This window comes from Micropterus salmoides, unplaced genomic scaffold (genome assembly GCF_014851395.1).
Source record: "Micropterus salmoides isolate LMB-PRFRI ecotype aquatic unplaced genomic scaffold, ASM1485139v1 Ms_hic_scaffold_16, whole genome shotgun sequence".
NCBI lineage: Eukaryota > Metazoa > Chordata > Actinopteri > Centrarchiformes > Centrarchidae > Micropterus > Micropterus salmoides.
In genome coordinates this window covers 21,029,514-21,051,578 of record NW_024040707.1, presented here as the reverse complement: position 1 = coordinate 21,051,578, position 22,065 = coordinate 21,029,514, and the positions used below count along the sequence as shown (strand labels likewise).

The 22,065-nt window shown below is 39.3% G+C and overlaps 1 protein-coding gene across 2 annotated transcripts in view; it reads left to right on the top strand.

Annotated features, from left to right (window-relative positions):
* The window catches only part of cntn3a.2 (contactin 3a, tandem duplicate 2), a 38,404-nt gene extending 16,339 nt beyond the window's left edge, over nt 1–22,065 (top strand). For both annotated transcript variants that reach the window (XM_038723773.1, XM_038723772.1), the window contains exons 14-23: nt 403–520; nt 8,983–9,141; nt 10,828–10,977; nt 11,094–11,164; nt 11,788–12,022; nt 12,488–12,597; nt 14,106–14,292; nt 14,534–14,646; nt 15,053–15,224; nt 16,376–22,065. In XM_038723773.1, the coding sequence (XP_038579701.1) occupies nt 403–520; nt 8,983–9,141; nt 10,828–10,977; nt 11,094–11,164; nt 11,788–12,022; nt 12,488–12,597; nt 14,106–14,292; nt 14,534–14,646; nt 15,053–15,224; nt 16,376–16,473 (1,413 nt within the window). In that variant the 3' untranslated portion in view covers nt 16,474–22,065. The remainder of the gene's footprint in view (nt 1–402; nt 521–8,982; nt 9,142–10,827; nt 10,978–11,093; nt 11,165–11,787; nt 12,023–12,487; nt 12,598–14,105; nt 14,293–14,533; nt 14,647–15,052; nt 15,225–16,375) is intronic.

Here is a 22,065-nt window from a genome sequence, read left to right as displayed (position 1 = left end):
CTCCAATCAAGCAAAAACTTGTAAAAAAAGTGTATTTGTGTATTTCTCGCAACATGTCTTAAAGGTCATGGTGACGACTTCTAAAAAACAAGTGAAATAGCCAAGGCCTTGCCAGACACACAAATTTCTTTCAGTCAGAAAAGTTTCATTACGTTTGCCTTCACAGCTCTGACTGCAAGACCTGTCAAGAGATCTGTGTAAAATGTTTTTGGTCTAAAATACTCTTTAAAATAGGCACGATTTTCTTCTGCAAAGCCCTGGCTAAATAACTGCAGGATCTGCAAATGTTTTTGGCACCGCTATTTACTGCACACTTATATATGCTTCACTACATTCTTTAATAAGCTGTCACAAGGTCTGTTATCTTTCATGCTACATAAAGCTTTCTTTCCTCCTTGGTAGAGAACAGCAGGAGATCTGATGATCAGGAATATTCAGCTTTACCATGCTGGTAAATATATCTGTGTGGTGGACACGGACGTGGAGAGCCTGTCAGCCGTGGCTGTATTGATTGTGAAAGGTAAGAAAACCTCCTCTCTGTTCTGCAGTCACTAATTAAAACAGGGCTTACAGCCAGGATTGTTTTTTGGTTTCTGTTTTATAAAAAAAGGGAAATTAAAAATCTAGACATAAGTATAAATGGAAAATGGCCTGTAAATATATAGCGCTTTTCTACCTTAACAGACGAAGTGCTTTTCAATTTGTCTGTCATTTACCCATTCACACACACACTCACTCGCACATTGGGAGAAACTTGGGGTTCAGTGTCTTGCTCAAGGACACTGACGCGTAATAGCTATAAAGTGGGTGATGGATGTCGCCACGAAGCAACCCACGCTTAAGAGATGTATGCACTATGCAATGATTACCAAATAAAGCTGTGTCGCATAAAAAATGAAGGAAAAAGATATTTTTGAAAACATCACATGGATATGCTTTATTGAGAATATAAAGAAAACTGTCAGGTTGTATAATGTTCACTTAAGCGTTTAAACACAAATGGGTTTCGTTTTAGCTGTTGATTGCAATGTGATCAAAATGCCCATATCCTCATGAACATCATTCTGGATGTCATCAGGGGGTATACAGTTTTTATGTCCTGCTTATTTTTAGCAGCAGTTGCTTGATTACATCAAATAGATGAGGCTTGCTTTTCTTTTATATTGCATTCAGGGATGTTTCTGGAAGTAGAGAACTTGACAAAACTGTGAAATTACAGGAATATCGTTTTTTTTAGAATGTGTTTTTTCCCCCCTCTCGCTCTCTTTATAATGACCAATTTTCAATATTGTTGCAATGTACTTGACAGTGGAATGTTTAGATGCCTGTCTGTGCTCACTCATGCAGTATGTATAGCTCCAGAGAGACACAATTGTCAAGAGCTACTTCGGGTAGAACAAAATACAATAACTTTTGTTATATGTTTTGGGGTTTGGTGGGGTTTGTATTGTGTGCAGAGTGAGAGGAGGGTTGTTTCTGGCTTTGTTCAGTGCACCAAATAGCCCATCAAATTGACACTACGCAAATCAGTAAAATGTCATATGAGGTCAGGGATGATTTTAGTGTCAGGATTTGAAATGGTTGGATCCATATTTTCATCTTTGAAGGCATGTTGAAGATCTTCTATGTAAATGGCATAAATAAGCACTCCTCTTCCAAATGGCTGAGGACTAAGTGGAAATAAGGCTGTTTATCAAGTAGAAGCAATATCAAGGCCAAGAAAATGGACTGGCCTGGTATTGACTGGAGAGAAACTTGTCTGTGACTCAGATTGTGCATTATTTACACTTCCTGCTCACGGCAGCTGTCATGGATGTCTCATTGTTTGGATCGAATAGCTTCAAATGTTGGGCAACAAAGCATGAATCTGGATAGAAAACCATTCATGGAGGGCAAAGAATGGCTTTGCTTGATCACAACTTCAGACCTAAAACAGTGGTCACATGTCGATTTTCCAATCTAGCAGCTGGCCAGTCATTACCCTCATACCTATGACCCATAAAGGACACAAGTAACTCACATTCAATCAATGTGCAACACCATACTAAGCACATGCGGTATATCAACACACCCAAGATACAAGCTGTGGTCGCCTAAATTACAAAGAAACATGTTTTCTCTGCATGGTATCTAGCCACGCAGGTAGATTTGGTTTTATTTGCTCCCGGGATGTGACATATCCATCTCTGCCGCCACCTCAATACAATCGACAATAACAGTGATGGAAGAAGTACTCAGAACCTTTACTTGAGTAAAAGAAGCAATAAAATAATGTAAAAAATACTCAATTACAAGTAAAAGTAATGCATACAACATCCTACTCAAGTAAAGGTAAGTATTGTCAGCAAATTGAACTTCAAAAGTAATCACACTGCAGTAAAATGGCCTCTTTGGCTGTTATATTATAAATGCCATTGTTTTTTTTAATACTGATACATTTCAGTGTTGTAGCTGGTCAGTTGTAGCTAGTTTAAACTGCTTTATTTAATGGTGGTTTTGTCCAGTGATTCCCAACCTCAGCCCCTCCACGGAGTCAATGCCATGAATGATAGGCCTGGCTACAGCCTACCGTAGACTGTACCAACTTTGACCTACACACTCAAAATAAGTAACTATATAAGTAACTAGTTACACCACAGCAACAGAAGCAATCATAAACTATTAACATTTATGCTTTCAGAATGTGACATATCCAGACTTTTGTGTACAGAATCAATTTCTGCTCTGACATTTTCAGTGTCAGAAATATTCACGTGGGAAATAGGCGTTATAATAAAGTTACACTGCGTGGCAGCAGCTTTGAACAAACAGTTATCGTACCATGCTCCAGTCACGCTGCCTGTCATTGCTACTTAAAAAGCGTCCCTTGCCAAAATAAATACGGTCACATGTATGAGAGAGAAGTCACTCTCTTCTGGGTCACTGTGCTGCCAAAGATTTTAGAATGACAATATTTCCTCTGCTCTCTAATGTAGCTCCATCATCTGAATCTTTGATAACAGGAAATGTACAGGAAATGAGCATTGATAGTTGTCTGTCCATTTATTATTACCAAATTGTTTCATTGATACATCATGTCTCACTATAATTCATTGATTAATAATGAGAAATACCCCTTCATTTTATTTTGATATTGATGATCATTATGATCATTCATAATTGATACAAAATTTAAGAAGAGGGATGACACTCAACTTCGGCTACCAGAAATAATCGGTATTTATACTAAATAACAGAATTTAGCTTGCATTAAATTTAACTTGGGGCACCGCCCTTAGACAAGGGAAAATGACACCATTTTATTTATTCAGTCTCGGTTCTGGAGGTTGCTACTAATTCTTGACTTGTGTGTATGTACAAACACATGGTCAGGTTCTTTATAAATGAAAGGCGTACTGAACTATTAACTACACACACAACTAATAACTACTAGGCACACAAATGAATGGATAAATGAAACTATGAATGAATACAACGATGAACAATTAATAAGTGCTTCAATGAAGCCATGAATACAACAGAAAACAATGAATGCATGAAGTGAGGGCCATTTTATACCTCATGATGCAGTGAATGATTATCTTGGGAAACTGTATTAACGTATTTAAACACAGGAAATCATAAGTGGATAAAACTTTAATATTGACAAATGAAATCACTTTAATGCACCGTTCAGCAGCTGAGAGGTTATTGGGAGGCACAAGTGAAATACTTTACAAAGGGAAATCCTACTCCTGACCAAACGCTAAATTACTTGTAGTAATCTATAGTTTCAACCCAATGTCACAGGAAAAGTTTCACGTGGTGGTTCAGATGGCTATGGGAGACAAAAGTTTATTCTCTTGTGTGGGCTACTCCTGGGCATTCTCCCATGCGGTCCCTCATTGCAGCTTGGCCAGCTGATATGTTTCATTCTCTCATGTGGAGCTCCCAAGCAATCCCACATGGCGATTTGGCTGTCTCTGTCTCTCTCCGTTCAGCAGGGGCTAGGCGATAACATCTTTACGCCCACCCCTTGGCTTGGTGTGATGGAGCCATGATGGCTTTCAGAATTTGTTGAACTCAGCGTTCATTACAGTTATCCAAGGAAAGTTAAAAGGGCAGCTGGACTTGGTTGAAGATACCTGAAGATGTTTCATCTCTCATCCAACGGACTTCTTCCGTTCTGACTGACTGGTAGGGAATCCCAGCCCTTTAACCTCTGTGGGGTTGTTATCATGGTGATGGATACAGCTTGGTTTGCTAGTGATCCTGGCTGTTGTAACGACAGTCATATGGTCGTGTGAACGTCCATCATTGGCATTGTCACATGAGGCCAAATGTGAGTGTTTGTTCACTCTCCTGGGAAGAGAAGAAAGGACAGCATTGCAAGTGAGGGATAAGTGGTGTCTTAGCTCTCCTTCTCTGTTTAGCAATGGACTCTCCATTATGGTAGAAATGGCTTCTGTCACTCCTCTTTCGAACCATGTGACCTTCCTGTCCAGAATATATACATTGTTGTCATGTACTAACAAGGTGTCCCTTATTCTTCAAATGTAAAACACTGCGGAGTATTGGCCTCAGTAATTGGCCCTTCAATGATGAGCCATGTGTTTGTGTAGTGGTTGTTAATTTTCCCCAATATGTAGGTCGGTGCATTCCTCACTGAATTGGACAGGATACACTTGATTGCTTTTCTTATGTTTGACTTTTCTCTGATACTCCAGACATGTATGGAATCATAATGTAGTTGCATTTACTTTCTTTTACTCATCACCTGTATTGTTGGTGTTTTTCCTGGATCTAATTCTCTTTGGCTTGGGCACTTATTGGTATGTTGTTGCCTCAGTGTTGCTGGATTCTGATTGCACCTAACTCATGCTTCAGAAAGTGGTGCGAATCAAAGTGTAAATATTGGTCTGTGTGTAGGTTTCCTGTTTACTCCAATTTGCTGGCTCCTATCCTCTTTAATTTGTACAACACAGCGCAAGAAGGCAAAACTGCTGTTGATGACATCCACTCATGTGAACGCGATCTTACTTTCTACATAGTTGATGTGTTCTGTGAAGGCTTGCACCTCCTGGGTTTTAATTTTGACCCATGTATCATCCACATATCTGTATCAATGACTTGGTGCTGTTCCTTTGAAGGAGTTCAGGGCTCTGCTTTCTGTTTCTTTCATGTAGATGTTGGCCAAAATTAGGGGATCCTGGTGTGCCCCTGGCACAGTCATGCTTCTCTCTGTAGAGTACTCTGTTGTACTGGAAATAGGTGGTTTTCAGATTGTAGTCCAGCAGTTAACAAATCTGGTTTGGGCGGAGGTTGGTTCTGTTCAAGGTGTTGTCTTGTAGTTCTTATGGTTTCTACTGCTACCATGGTGGGGATACATGTAAACATGGAGGTCAAATCATGGTTGTGCATGGGATGGGTTCTCCTGGATACAAGTGGTGGTTTTGTTCACTGGTGATGAGTTTTTCTTTCTGTAGCTGTTATAGACATTCTCTGGTCTTTTTTTTTTGTATCCACTGGTGGGCTCTCACCTCAGACTTTCATATGTATTAGTGTCACGGAGTAGTGTGTTGACCCTGGCATGGTAGTCCACTGAGTTTAGGACTACTGTGTATCTTCCTTTATCAGCAGGTAGGATAGTGATTTTTTGATCCTTGCTCAGTGATGTCACAGCCTTTCTTTTCTGGATGGTGAGGTTGGAAAGGGCTGCCAATACTTTCAGCCTGAGCTGTTCTGCTTTTGTTGTTGTTTTTCCTCATGACTGATTCTGTTGCAGTGATAAGGTCACTGTTGGTAGCTGCGGTGGTTGACTTTAACCTTCCTTGGAAAACTATGGGCTGGATGTTCCAGGTCTTTGGGTCATGTTAGAAGTGCAGGTGTTAAGCAGCCAGACTGGAGCAGATTTTATGCAGAAGGTTTCTTTTTTTCAGAGTTGGTTGGGTGCTGGCCGTTAGTACGTTTTGGTGCGGCTCGATATTCAGCTGATCTCCAGGCAGGCCCAGTAGCGTTCTGGACCCAACAGCTAGGGCAAATTTGTGTCTTCAAGCTGAAGAGAAGAGCAGTACCTGAAGAGAGGCAGGGGACAAGAGGTGTAGTAAGAGAAAGTCATTTCTGTATTAGCCCAGGTTTAAATGTTGTACAACAGCTGATACACAAACATATGTACGTATGTCTATATTGATGCATATGTGTATGTATATGCACAGCAAATTAATGTAGTAAAATAAAGCTCAATACATGTCAGTGTCAGAATATCACCATATGACCTTACTTCAAAGAAAGTAAGAATGTGCCTTTGCCTTCTTCCCCTTGAGAGAGATGAAAAGAGGAAGGGTGACAGCAGGCACACAGACAGGGATGTTAGATTTGGCATTCCAACTTACACTTTGCCTTACTGCAAGCTATGATCAATGAATTTGTTATTTAAATGTATATTCACATTTCCTATTTCATTTGCTATTAAACAAAACCAGACATCACATCTTTATCTTTTATGGACTGGCGGCTCTGTGTAAACCATTCCTGGGTTTAGTTTCTACTGTTCCTGTATTTAAATCAGCATGTTAAAATAAAACTTCACATTCTTGCTATATTGTTAATTAAACATCACATTTTGAATAGTGTAAATTCGATTTTGCATTGCACAGTCAGTTCCTTTTTCTCTTTGTTCACAGTGCTGTTTTATCAATAAAAGATACAAAATGTTCAACAGCGTTCACGTTGATACACCTCAGTATTTCTAAAATCCTGGCTATGTCCCTACTCTTTAATGTAAAGGAAAGTAAAAAGTCAGATAAAATGGAAATACTCAAGTAAAGAACAAGTATATCAGGATTGTGCTTCAATATATTACTTGAGTAAATGTATTTTCTTTGTACGTTCTACCAGAAAAAATGCCCTGTGTTGTGTGTATTATCCAAAGCGATGGGGACACAGAATCTGGAAAGAGATCTGGAAAGAGATCTTGCTGTTTTTTTGAATGTCATTTTTCAAAGCAGGGATCACTGCAAAAAAAAATATTTTAGAGTGGAGGCAGAAATCTAATAGATGAATAGCTCAAAACCTTGAAAAATAAAACAAAACTATCTGCATGGCTATATACTGTGAGAGGTAGGAGAGAACACCGTATCCAGTTTCCCTCAGTGGCTGCGTTTACATACGCTTGAAACTTTAATGTTTAGACAACTATGTAGATAATGCAGGACAAACTTAACTGTGTCAGTGAGATTGTGCTTTAAGTTGGAGCAAGCATATATGGACCTTCATGATTATATTCACAGTGACACTGATTATTGGTGTTATTGGCAATAGACACATTATTGCAATCATGTAAGCCAGTGATAGTAGATCATCAATTTTGCTTGGTGCTATTTCCCACCCTGTCGCACTCCACTCCTCTCGCAGCACTGAAGGTCAATGATAATCGCTCCTGACACAAAGACTCTTAAGTGATCATCGGGGTTTGTGTTTTTTACAGTGGCAATGGAAAATGTTTTAGATACCGCTCCATGATACCTCACAAACACTCCACTGGGTGGTGGTGGTGGTGGTGGTGGTTATGGAGAAGGTCACGTTATACGGATATCATCATGGTCATTAGCATTCAAACCACTTGGTGAGCACTTGTGCTTGTTTGACAGTTGCATCATCATCATCATCATCATCCAGGAAGATAGTATGTACTACACAGTCAATACAACACTGTACAACGATGTGTTTTATTGTTATTATCCCATCAATTTTATAACATACTATTACAAAGACTCCCTTCTGACATTTGTGACAGCTTTTATTAGAAATGTTGGTATTATTAAATTCAGATTGAATATAAAATTACCGTGTCTGTAAGTATTCATATTATAGCCAGATATTAATTTGCCCTGTGCCAAGTTCACAATAAAAGCCCAGACAGTCTGTCCATATTAATAAAAGATTATTTTAACACCATCAAGACACTGACAGCACCTCTCGCCTCAGCCAATGAAATATAATTAAGAGGATAAGGAATTGATCCTTGATTGTGTGCTCCATTAATATGTATTAATGAGGCCAGTGTATTAAAGGTTTTTTTCCATCAAGAGCTGCTAATGAGTTTTACAAAGATCAATATCTCTAAAGCCAGGGCTTTAAGGGCAAATGTATATGGGAAGCACATTCAAGGCTTCTGTAAACAAAAAATTGTGTTTATTTGTTCGTTTAGCATGCATGTTGAACATAGTCAGCTAAATATTTATACATACATGCATAATCCATAACCACAAAATCAGTTGTTGTTGTTTCCAAAGCATTGATTGTTTATTGAAATAATAATTTTACACTTTAATAATTAGAATATTTTTCTTCAGATTAGAAATCACTTCAGAGCCAGTGAGGATTGTGAGCAGAGCTAGGGGCGTTATTAGTCTGCGGCCTGTCTCACAGCTCTCTAGTGGTCTATTATTTCTGATGAGCCGACACGTCTATTAGAACAGGAAAGAGTAGATGAGGCTAAAGTAAAACATCACGCCGCTTAATTGGCAGGATAATGAAAATAAATGATAAAACTCTGGTTATTCAGGGTTATGAGGCCCTTTTTCATCTTTTACCTTTTAATTTGACTTCCTGCATCTATGTATGCCTGCTGTTTCATCAATCAGGTACCAGGAGGACTATGTAAGGGAAGGATTACAAGATAGGTGAATATTGGAGGATAAGTCTTGAATTAACTTTTAATTCCTTGCGAAGGGCATAACTTCTCCTCAAGCTCAAAGCTTTTTGAAAGTGTTTTTTCTTTTGCTAATGTTGGTTTCAAGACATAACAGGCTTTCAACTAAGCATAGTAATCTCTCATAGCAATATAGCTAGGTGGATGTGTATTTTCTGCAAATATATTTGCTGCTCATGTTTCTCTTGCAGTTTGTGCGAACACACATATTTACATCCACATTTTGTAGTCTTGTCTGTGCCACTGCATGTGCAAGTACCTCACAGCGTCTGTTCCTGTGATTGAGCCAGGCCCCCCCAGCCCTCCAGACTCTGTGACGGTGGAGGAGGTGACAGACAGTACGGCCCAGCTGGCCTGGAGCACCGGCAGAGACAACGGCAGCCCCATCACCAATTACCTCATCCAGACCAGGACTCCCTTCACTGTGGGCTGGCAGAGGGTTAACACAGGTAGGCAGTGCTTGAAGAGGAATTTTCATCTTATACCACATGGAATATTATTCAGATAATTCATGGATCCCCACAGGGAAATTCTCTTACTTCTCTTCTCTCTTCAGCTGGGAGGTCAGAGTGCAGGGTCATCTACAAAAGGAAGGCTCTGGAGATGGTTGAGATTCAGGGTCTTACTTTAGGGAACTAGGGGTCATTGTTGCTGCTTTTACATGATCTCTGTTAAACCACTTTATTGACCTTTGCACCTGCCTCAGACAAAACCAAAATCCTTTTCATCTGCTTAAGTCAAGTGACGTCTTTTTGGATAACATGTAGCTCTTGTTCCTGTGGAGGCTGAATGCACGTATTGCAAGTGGCTGTGGAATGAATGTTATGGGATTGATCAACAGCCACAAGTTCATTTTGATCTGTTGTCCTATACATTAAATAGGCACCTAAAATTGCATAAAATGACATATAAACCTATAAAATCCATATACACAACATCAAATAATGCATAAACGAGTATAGCACACACCCACCAATATGTATTGCCACAATGTAACACACAGTAGTTAGCTACAATTCCTACTAATGAAGAAAGTAAGAGGAAAATAACAAGGTAAAAATTGGGTCAGCTGCTTTGATCAGTAATTTTATTTTAACGAGGGATCAAATGACTATGTGTAATGTTTAAGGTGATGCTTATATTGATGAACCCCAAAGATAATTATCACCCAACTTTGCACTTCCCAACAGGTCTTCACATTTCTTACAGCTCATTGTTTTTTGGTTTGTCCAGCACGCAACTTTACTGTTTTAGTTCACACTCACTTCTAGTTAGCGTCAATTTTGGCTATTTCAGCGAAATAGGACTAAAGGCTGATAGCATGCAGTGGATATGCTGTCTTTATATGCTGGATATGTGCCTTTTAGACCGTTTTCCCCATAAGTTCCCCATAGCGAACGTAGAAGCTAAAGATAGATATTTCCATTAGTAGCTGGTGGAGACCAAAAACAAAACTAAAATGAAAGAAAATATTATCAGACGTATCAGATGAACAGCACTACAACTCCAAATGATTTCTAATATTCTTCCATATCTGCTGGATGTTATAAATTGGCGACTGATTTCTAACAAGTTCCCCATGTAAACTTAAAAGGTGATAGATAATATCAATATCAGTTAGTGTTGTGTTTACATATTTTTTCTGCTATCCCCATGTAGCCAAAAATATGTCAATGTGGGGTTAAAGCCAGTGTTTATAGGATTTGAAAATTTCTTTGGTAACCCCAGTGTTTCAGTGGCTCTGGTTTATTTTTACTTCACAACACAAGGTAAGGAAAGCAAGGTCTATTTTCTAGCTCTGTGGCGGACGTTTGATGGTACAGACTCAAAACCACTTTTGATTCATCATATTGACATTTACATTATGGATCAGTCCACGCTGCTTAAGATATACTTGATACATATACTGCTTATGATTGAAGATACTTGAAGAGGCTTCTTCAGTTCTGACCAAGTCCAGTTGCTCTTGATTTTAACCTTCCTTGGATAACTCTGACGGATAATCTTCTTTATAGGCCTCTTAAGAGATACTTGCATGTCATTTTCATTGAATTATTTAGCAGTTGTGCATAGATTTGTTTCTCTTGTTTTAGTTTCATTACACATATTGAGCTATTCCCTCTGTTTTTTTCCAGTCCCCGAGATAATCGATGGGAACACACTCACAGCTACTGTAGTGGACCTCAATGCCTGGGTGGAGTATGAGTTTCGGGTTTTGGCCAAAAACAGTGTAGGGGTTGGAGAACCCAGCCCTGTGTCAGTCAAGACCAGGACAGAGGACGCAGGTACAGTTGATGCGATTCACTTTTTTACCCTCAAATCATTAATCCTGACCAGATAGACTTTTTGTGCAACTAAGTATTTCTTATATGGAGGTGTGAACAAGGTCTGTGTTGTATAGTTCCTGATGCAGCACCAGGTGACGTGGGTGGAGGAGGTGGAAGCCGATCTGAACTGGTCATCACATGGGAGGTAAGTCATCAGTCTTATGTTCTAGTCTGTCTAGTCTGTACCGGCAGTTAATCTTTTTTATTCTTGAGTGAGGTGCTTAATATTTCTTGCTAAATCAAAGCCCCATCTCTGTTTGGCTTGTGGGCGTCATCAATTTTGGGTCAGTTGAAGTATGGCGCTCCAGTCATTGTGCATGTAAGGCAGCAGCAATGCATACACAAGCAGAACACTGAATCTGACTATTATTGTCATTTACAAGCCTTGGATCTGTGGTGAATAGCTGTTGTTCAGCCATATATGCAATGCTCAAATAGTAAAAATAATGTAGAGACTGAAAAGGTCATTAGTTGGCCAAAGCTCATTATATTAAATCTCGTTATTTGAGTTTTCTCATTTCATTAAATTCAGAAATAACTTTTCATTTTAAAAGCTGCCTGGACGATCTGTAATGAGCTTAGATTTTTTAAAATGGCATTTTACTGCTCATTTCATTTGTTCAGGTGGTTGACAAAAGCAATTTGTAGGTCACGAACTTCTTTTGGCACCATGAGAGTGGGTGGTGAATGTGTCAGCCCAGCGATGGGGTGAACGTGAGTGGTTTGTATATGTTTTAATATCACTATAGTTTTGTGTTTCACTCTCAGCCTGTCCCCGAAGAACTACAGAATGGTGAAAGCTTTGGTTACATCATTGCTTTCCGCGCCTTCGGAGAAGTTAGCTGGACTCACGTGGCCACCTCTGCCCCCGGCGCATCGCGCTATGTGTACCGCAACGACAGCATCGCGCCCTTCTCTCCATTTCATGTCAAGGTTGGCACTTACAACAGCAAAGGACAGGGTCCCTTCAGCCCCGTGGTCACCATCTACTCTGCAGAGACAGGTAAGGGAGTGAACGTGAGTGGGATTTTTGCAAAGCTTTTTCCGTTTGAAAAGGACAAAGATCATGAAAGTGGTATTCGACATTTATTTTCCACCATGAAATAAAGAGATGGGCAGGAAAATAGATCTGCAGAAATCTTTTTTACAAGTCAAAAAGGGTAGAAAACTGGGGAGAAAAAAATAGCTACACCAATATGTTGGCAAATGTAGATCGCCTCCAAATATCACCACTCTTATAAATGGCTGTGCCAAAGTGAAAACAGATTGGCATTTAAATCTACGCTGTGGGTCAGTCTGTAGTGTAGTGGTCGTCTGTTTACCAGCAACACGTTTATGTGATGATTCATCCAAGTAGAGCTGAACAAGAATGCCGTAAATGTAAAAAATTAAAGAGATTTGTTCTGCTTTTCACTCTTCTTCTCTGGATGGAAGCAGCTATGCTCAGTCTCCTGTCGTCTGATTTCAGAGCCAAGTGGGATGCCAGCAGGAGTTTGGGCCAGAAGTGTCTCAGCCTCTGAGATTGAGGTGAATTGGCAGGCTCTCTCCTTCACCCCTGAAAGGGTTCTGGGCTATGAGGTACCTTTTACCCTTTTAAATGGAAATAGAAATCACACACAGCACAATTCAAATGCTTGTCATCACCCTTGTTGTACCTCAATGCCATCTTTTCCCAACTCTGCGTCGCCATGGAAATGGCTGTTTCAGCGACTGTTGTAGCCAAAATTATACAGTTCTTTGTACCAGCACGACAGGAAAACGTGTCAGAGCGTTTTCAAGAGAACAAAAGAAAATTGCCTGTCCACATGCCTTTTCATGTTGCTGTCAGTTATGGAATATCATAATACGCAGCTTCATGATAGTCTGTGCTGCAATAATATACCAGACCTCATGTCAGATTACGATTAAATGCCATCATACACACACACCATGATGATTCAGGGAACTGTCTACTGATGAATACTGCAGCACAATGGGAATTGATCTTTACTCTTTTCATTGTTTACAAATTAATATAGGAATATTAAACTACTAGTTTAAACCCAAAACAGTTGATTGTATTCTCTTTTACTTTCAAAAACTGGGACAGTCTGAGTGCCTCACCTGCATCCTTCTGACTGAATAATCAGGGTGATCAAAGGGCTTTAATGTAAGATGTTGTTGTTCTTTTGCGCAATGAAATCAGAGTTTCAATATTTCCGTCAGGCAAAGTAAGCTTTGGAGCCATTTCATATCTGAGCTACCCCAGAGATGTCAGCATCAGCTAACATTGAAAAATGATGACAGAAAAGTAGATGGGTGGTGGATGTATGTCATTTTGGGATCATTTATTTTCAGTTTGATGGTTAGAAGGAGTGATAACAAGATGGTCACTTATTCTGGGACGGCTAACTTTAGTTAGTATTTGATCTGTAATATTTTCATTTGAATGCTTATCATAATTAGCTCAATTTTCATCAGTGGAAAAATAAATATCACATCCCGCACGTTATGCAACAGAGATTGATGTATTATGGTACTGAAATGATTAGACAATAAATCAATTAGTTGAGCGACAAAACAATCTTAATAATTTTGAAGATTGATGAATCGTTTCAGTCATCAAGCAGAAATGCAAAACTGTTCCTGGCTTCCAAAATGTGAGGATATGCTGCTTTTCTGTTTTATGTGATTGTAAATTAAATGCCTTTGTGTTTTCGGATGCTGGTTGGACAAAAGAACCTTGGGTATTCGGATATTATAATAGGATAAATAATTACTGTTTTCTGACATTTTAATGATCATTTATTAAATCAGTAGATTTAAGAACAAGTATAATTAATGTATTCCCCATTGTGTCACTCTTTTAATATTATCCAGTCTTAGGAGTTGTAAAAGCACATAATTTGGAAAGGTAAAAGAAAACTAATCTCTCTTAAGAGGATGCACACAGAGGCAATCACCACATTTCTTTCAAGACATCAAAAACAACTAGAAATACATGTTTGTGCTGTATGTTGTAGAAAATGCATGCTACGCATCTCGCTCCAATCCAAAGCCACATATCGTGGTTAAATCCCAGACGACCTGCTCTCTGTCTCAAACAGGTAGTGTACTGGGAAGATGACACTAAACCAGAGACCATGGGGAAGGTTAGGGTGCCTTGGAACCAAACCTCAGTCACAGTGGGCGGCTTGGCAGGAAACACACAGTATTTCTTAACAGTCAGCGCCTTCAACACAGCAGGCACCGGCCCCTTCCTCCCTGCAATCAATGTCACCACAAAAAAGCCACGTAAGTTGCAGCACCCAGGGTCACTCTGATCATAATTCAGAGGTGGAAAGCATGAACGGTAGTCTATTCTTAGCTGCCACAACAAAGGTAATATGTTGTGGCATGTTTGCATCTTCATATCACAGCAGTCCAATTGGTCGAAACAATGTCAACTTTAATTATGATCACTCTTATATAATAATGTGACAGTAAGATGTTTCTGTGCTGACTTGTAGAAATTAATTGTTTTCATATCATGCAGCGCCAGCCCAACCACCGCTGAATGTTGAATGGACCCTAATTGGCTCTCAGCTGTCTCTTTACTGGGAACCTGTGGTGGCGATGGAATCAGAGTCAGAAGTTACAGGCTACCAAGTGAGTTTTACGTTCTCAAAATGCTTCACAATAAAGTGGTTATTCAGACTGAGTTTAAGTGTGGACCTTACAGAATCAGAATCATTGTTAACTTGCTAAGGAGGTTTACACATACAAGGAATTTGGTTTGGTGATTTGGTGCATTACAATAAACATCAAACATATATATATTAAAATGTTAAATTAAGATGTTATAAAAGAATTAAGAGAATAATGATAAATAATATGTGCAATATGGTAGTTTGTGCAGTGAGTGCAAAATATTTATAACTGATTTAAAAAATCTGAGGTTCTCGGGTTTTCATGTGGACATGGTTTACCTGTGTGGTTGCTCACTCTGAGCTGTCAGGCTGTAAGAATAAATATTTACAATGCGTTACCCAGCGTTTTTCTCTCGCCCATACAGCTGTCATACAGGAGACAGAGACACAAAGAGGTAAAAACACTCACAACAGCCAATTCAACAGCAGAGCTGACCCTCCCAGAGGACGACGATGACGACTACATCATCCAGGTTCAGACTCTGAGTGAAGGAGGGTTGGGCCCGGCCTCGGATCCCATACGAATCCACCAACTAAGTAAGCTCGTTGCTGAGGGTTTACCAAGTTGAAGTGGTTCCTGAGTTTAAAAAGTAGATTAAAGGAGTCATTTGAGTTTGGCTTTCTCTTGTGTGAAAACAAAAACACAATGACTGCATATTTTGATTAACTCTGAGGTGAAATAAAAAGACTGCACTGAAATATGCTGATGCCACCATGTTGTAGAAAAACACAACAGAATGGCAACATTTGACATATACATCCACCTGGACCTCAATCTCTCAGAACTTCAATTTTTTATGATTTACCCTCTCTTGTAAATGAAGTCACTTAGCACTTTTTAAACCTGACAGGGACATTTTGTCCTCCTTTGACTCACCATTACTCGTATCCCCAGCCACCCCAATTGGTTTTTTCCTGGCTTATATTTTGCTAAAATATGCAGCACAATCCATCTCTGTCGCAGAGGTTGACTTCCTATTTTACTAGATGCTATTACTGTCCTGTGGGACTCCAGGGGGGCTCTTCTTCTGCTCTAAATGCTAATTTGCATTGTTGATATTCTGTTTTGAATCACGGGAAAAAAGCAGTTGAGAGAGATAGAATTCCACACTGGCTTTTCTTATAAATTTAATTTGAAAAAGGATACTTTTTTCTCAGAGACTCTTTGAATACTGCAGAGAAAAAGATGTGGGCAAAAACACATTAGCAGTCAAAACAGAGTGCTGTGTTTATATAAACTAGTAGCTCTGAACCACCAGAAGTGGTTCAGGAGGTTTCTTTTGCATCAAAATATATATTTTATCCAGGAAAGGGCATTATATGTATATAAGTCTATTATAAGTATATCATTACAGTGCAATAGTCGGTGATCAGTGAGGAACTACAGTCGATTACAATCGTAGTTATAAGCCTGGACATAAATACATTTTTAACAGATTTTAGGTTCCTCTGTGTCATCAGTTAATGTGTTTTATGTTTTAAAAAATTTAAGTATCTAATTTTCAGTTCAGAATGTTTTTGGCAAGTCTGTTTTTACTGATAACTTAGCAAAGCGCTAAACCTTAAGATAAGAAATTAGTATTTCAGATAGATGTCCTGAAGTGTTGGTGCTGCTGCCAACTGTCTGCTTCTTCTAGCAGGTTTAACATCATTGTATTGTGTTTATTTTTTTTGTCTGTGTGTTCCAGGTATGAGTGCCCGTGGCTCGAGAGCCTGGAGTGTGGACACCTCCCCCCTCTCTCTGCTCCTTGCCATCGCAATATCAACATTCAGGTCAACGTCATGACACAATGACAAACTCTGCTCTGTTTTTCAACCTTCTTATTGGTATTTTTTTCTTTAATTCGTGAAAGTTGCTGAGTTCTTTTTTTTTCCTCTCTTGTTTTTGGAGGTAACCATACACTATTTTGCAGTGTTAGTTTGCGGGTATGAGGCAGCACTAGAGTGGAGAGTGCTGTCAGACACTTAATTAACAGTAAATGCTTTTTTTTTTGGGTAGGTCTGTTTTGACATTTTTGCCGGTTGGGAACAATGCTCCATTTCAACTCTTTTTTCAAATGATACAGATGCCTTACTTCCATTCATGTGCCAAAGTAGTTTCAGCCTTCTTGTTGTTATTGCTAATATAGCTACATGCTTTCCTCAACATTTAATTCCTCACAGTTTCTTGAAGGTCTCAGTGAACTTTGCGGAGGGTCGTGATGAGAAGTTGTATTTTTGAATATTTTCAGTTTTCCTCTCCACATCTGAATTGGTGAGTCAGAACATTCATTCACCCATGGCCGTGCCTTTGGAGATTCTTGTAACACCGTCACTTATAGACACTAGTCAGTGATACTTAGTGTTTCAGAACATACTGCAACCACCTTCATCTTTACGTGCTCCATAAAAAAGTTGGTTGTGTTCCAGATGAAACTCGTAAAACATTGCCAGTGTTAGCCATTTACCTTTTATCATTTGATTGTGGAGAGCTGAATGTACCATGAGGGCTCCTACAGGTTTTAATGCCTCAGACCAGTTATTGTTATAGCTCGCTAATTGATGGATTGGACTTAACTCTGCTTTCACAAAGATTGCATCTGCCTGTAGACAGCAGTAGTGAGAGAGGTATACAACTGCCAGTGTATTTCCTTCCACACTAATGTTGAAACAATCAGTCAATCGACAGAAAATAATCAACAACAATCATTTAAGTCATTTTCTGGGAAAAATTCCAAACATACCCAATAAGGTGTGTGTTCGATTGCAATTTATTTGTCTCCAAGGAATCCAATCTGAAGGGTATTATCTCGCTTTATACCATGGCCACATGCCAACAAGCTGCTAAATGTCATCAAAATAAACCAAAAAACACCATTTTCTGCTATTACAGTAACAACATGAAATGCACCATTCCTTCTGTATCTTAGAATTCCTGCTGCTTGTATTGATAGGCAACATGCAGCTAAGCACCAAACAGACTGATGCTACGAAGGGGAACGTTTCACAAGGCAATGCTACGAGTTGTAGCCTGGTTCCAGACCTTCCATAGAATGAAGTGAAACAAAATGGATATGCAGTCTGATTATCCCGCTGAGGGAGAGTCAAAATCCCCACTAACTGTAAAATCATGTTGAAAGGAATAGTTCCACATCTTGAGAAAGCACTTATTCGCTTTCTTGCCAAGTTAGAAGAGAAGATTGACACCACTCTCATGTCAGGATAATTGCCAAGCTAGAGCCAATTAGCATAAAGTCTGTAAGCAGGGGAAACAGCTAGTCTGTCTTAGGGTTGCCAATCATCCCATAGTTGGGCACTAAAAGATGTGTTCCGTATTGAACTGAGACAGGACGCGCCTTTCAGTATGTTTGAGAATAAATTCAGTGCAAGTCTATGGGAGAGAAATATGATAGGTTAGACTATTAATTGATAAAAAGGAAACCCTCCTGCTCTGTTATCCCTCGGCCAGTCTGTTATGTTATGTTCCATTACCCAAACAGAGAATGTAAGTGACAGTGTTGCTACGATACATCTGACAGCGGTACAGATATGACTTCCTCAAAGAATCCAAAAATACATTTATTAATCAGAGCACTCACATAACAATTTATAAGAACTTAATATGTTTTGAGTTACTGAACTATTGCCTGTCAAAATCAGCAGTGGGAAACAGCTGTTTGTGGCTTGCAGAAGCAATGCAAGTCGGACCTACAGCCCGACACGTATTACGCAAGTTGCCGGCGGAGATCAGCACAGAGACTGGAACTTTGGTGCTTCAGTTTGGCCAAGGACACTGTTGGCCCAACTTTTGATTTTGCCTAGAGCCTCAGTTGAGCATGGGAAGGTACTGGCCCGTTTCGTGTTAATGAAGCTGACATATGTGGTGATATAACATCACTTACTGTTTTAAACGTAACTTACAGGAAGTTGTTCCTTTACAACTTGTGTATTTTGGGGATTTTCCAAAATTAATTTAATAACTTTTCATCATAAGGGTCCATAGATTCTGTGTAAAATATTATAGGTGGAAATGGGAGTGGTCTACATCACGAGATGCAGCTCAACTCAGGGAACATGTGAATATAAGGTTTTTACAGATGTGGGACATACTATGTGGGAGTTACGGGCTTCACCGCTGGTACTGGGATCCATACTGCCTTGCATGCGTGGCCCCCAGCCCGCTGGGCTTGGACCCCTAATAATACACTGAAGTTAATAGTTTCTAGAATTACTGTGACTTTTTTTTCTTTTGACAGAAGCTAACTCTTTTTCCTGCTTCCAGTCTTTGTGCTAAGCTAGGCTTAAAACATCATGGACCTATCCCTGTATTGAACACACACACACATTAAAATTTCCCTTTGAGTATGTAAAACTCACCACTGGTAGGCTTGAGAGGTGGCCCTTAAAAGTTTGCAGCATGCTTCTTTGTAGCAGATGGCAGTTAGATTACAACAGTAACAGTACAGCACTGTAACAACAGCCATGCCATGCCAAAAAAACAAATTCAAATGTGCAGCATAATCCACTAGGCTATTTTGCCATAAATATGTTCACAAGTACGCCTACCATCAAGCTCACTATTTAACACGTTTTATCTTCTTTGTTGAATCTGTAAGGGGCAAGTATACTAAATCAGAACTGAAACAGCTTCTAGGGGGGTTCCTAAAACCAAAGTAAGCAGGGATTGAACTTCTCTCTCTGTCATTTTTACACATCTATGTGTTTACAAATGAGTACACTATAAATGCACAGACATCGGAGTTGTATTGATTTTCTCATCTTACGCTCAGCAAGAAATCGAATAGGCATATTTCCCTGCACTCAAATCATGCAGTAACACAGTCAAAATACAAGAATAGAGAAAAGGATTAGTTTAATACTTTTTGAGCGTGAAAAGTCAGTCTTCACCTATAGTTTCAGGTTCCTTATGTCAGTCATGTCACTTCAGTTGTGAAACCAAGTCCTGAGCAAACTCCATTTGCTCGTGAAAACTGTGGGATTTGGCTGAAAGATCATTTCAAAATGTTATATTTACCTTGACTTAAGATAATTTTGTCAAATGACTTAAATAGTGGTGCATTCATTTATAATAGTAAATAAACGCCTGTGTCAGAAGGTCTCTGGTTGTTACCAGACATAAAAGGACACCTGCCAGCCAATCAGAATTCCAAATTCTCAGTGGCCATGGTGTAATAGCTGTGGGTTTTGAACAGTTGGTCGGACAAGACAAGACATTGGTAAACTGCACCTTGGGCTATGGGATATTGTGATGTGCATTTTTCTCCATTTTTTGACATTTTATAGACGCATCGTTTAATTGGAAATAATCATTAGTTGCAGCAGTAGTCCACGTCCATCTGGGAAACACATAGGAGTCGTGCCAATCAACATGCATCATCAGCCATTGCAGTGGAGACGAGGGGTTTAAAGTGCTGCCAATTGTGCCAGTCTGATAATTGAAATCTAGCCACCAGCTTAGACATTATTTGGCAAAATGTATGGTCAGCTGTGTTCTAATACTTTGTGAATCTGTCCTTTCTTGTCAGTTGTATTGGCTTTTTAATGTGGTATGTGTTGTCATTGTTTATTTATATGTTTCAGCGAAACCCCACTGCTCAGGTATTCAGACCTGCTTCACCATACCTTTCAATAGCACTAAAGTGGCAGGAGCAGATAGATCACAAATCTGTCAGCACGACACAGGGGTCTATTTAACAGTCTGACTTGACGAATGGAAAGCCTGATATGTGCCATGGTTTAGCAGACATTCAAATATCTTAGTAAATTAGAGCAGGCCTGGGGGGCTTCAATGGGAAAGGGCATAGGAGTAATGGTACTAATGACACCCACATAAGATTAATATATCAGAATTTAGAGAGGACTAAATCAGGACAGTCCCATCAAGATGACACCAGGAAGATTCAAGGGTGTGTGCGTGTGCGTGCATGTGTGTGTCTGTGAGTGTGTGTGTGCTTGGTTATTACCATACCCTACAGTGTAATGGACAACTGAAGGCAATTCCACTATTTGTTAAATAAAAAAAAGAACAAAAGTTTAAACTCATTACTTGTACTTAACCATGGTTCAGGGCTTTGGGCAACTGAAGCATTGTGGACATTCAAATAGAGTAACACAAGGTCGATATGGGAGGTAGAAAAACCAAGTTTAATACAGGGACGAGTTGAAATGTCTTATTTTTCTATCAAATAGCAATGGATTGCCAATGTAAAGGAACAAATGGGGAAAAAAGCTCCAGAATCCAAGGCCAGGTCAGGTGCAACTTGCAGGACATAGTTTGTATTAAATGTAGAAAATAAAAGGTTCTCTTCCCACGACGAGTGTTGATAACTTTCTGAAAGCAGTCTTTGAATCTTGTTATGTTGTTTTTGTGGCTTTACGTGTGGTTAATCTGTATGCATTCTTTCATCACAGAATGTTATTGGTAAGCTAACAGATGTTTACACAGGACATGCATCTTTCTGGCTGATTTATTGATATGAACGTTATGAGCGATATGAACTGAAAAAAGACGACATTACACAGCTTATGAGCTTGTGTCTTGGGTACATAAAAGCATTGCCAACCTCTTTGTTTTGTAACGTATCAGTACTGTGGAGATTTTGATTTTGACATCGATTTTCTCTTTTCTTTTCAATGTTTGATATGGTTCCTGATTGTTCAATTTAATTTGTTTTGTTGCTAAACTTCTGCACAAAGGTCAAGTGTTGCTTTAAAATAACAATTAAGAGCCAGTGTTGGCTAGTTCAAAAGCCAGTGAATGAGAATTCTCTTGTCTTCATACTGTATGCTGTACATACAGTATTGTAGGTATTTTGTTGTGATTTGAAGCAACGCCCCCAACTGGGAGCCCAAACTGTGGTGTCCTACTTCCAATTGTAATTCTCAGTCATACCCAGAATCTAAAAAATACAGGAGCAGAGAGTAACATTTCTTAGCAGCTGCTACTACACATTGCCTTTTGGTGCAATGACACAAACACTACCTGTTACAAGGTAAGTGTGCACAGCAGATGATACAAGTAGTACTATCTACAAGTAAGTCTTTTTATACCAACACAACTTTACAATTTTCTTGCTACTTTCAAGATAAGAAAAGGCAGAATTGATCAGAACATGAATAAATGAGTTGCCCAAAATTTGTAATTCCATAAAGCTGGGTGAAGAAATGCAGCAAGAGCTCTGGGTGACAACGCTTGGCCTTTCTGTTGTGACTCCTCAGTAATTTGATGTCCGGGTGATCTCCGTGAGATCGTGGCGGTAATGTTTTCACATTGAAAAGTCATCAGCTGATCTAGATATGCTGAAGCTGTGCATGTATGATATTGTTTGGTGCATTTGTGTTTTTTAAATGAAGGAGTTAATAAAAACAATTCACTGAG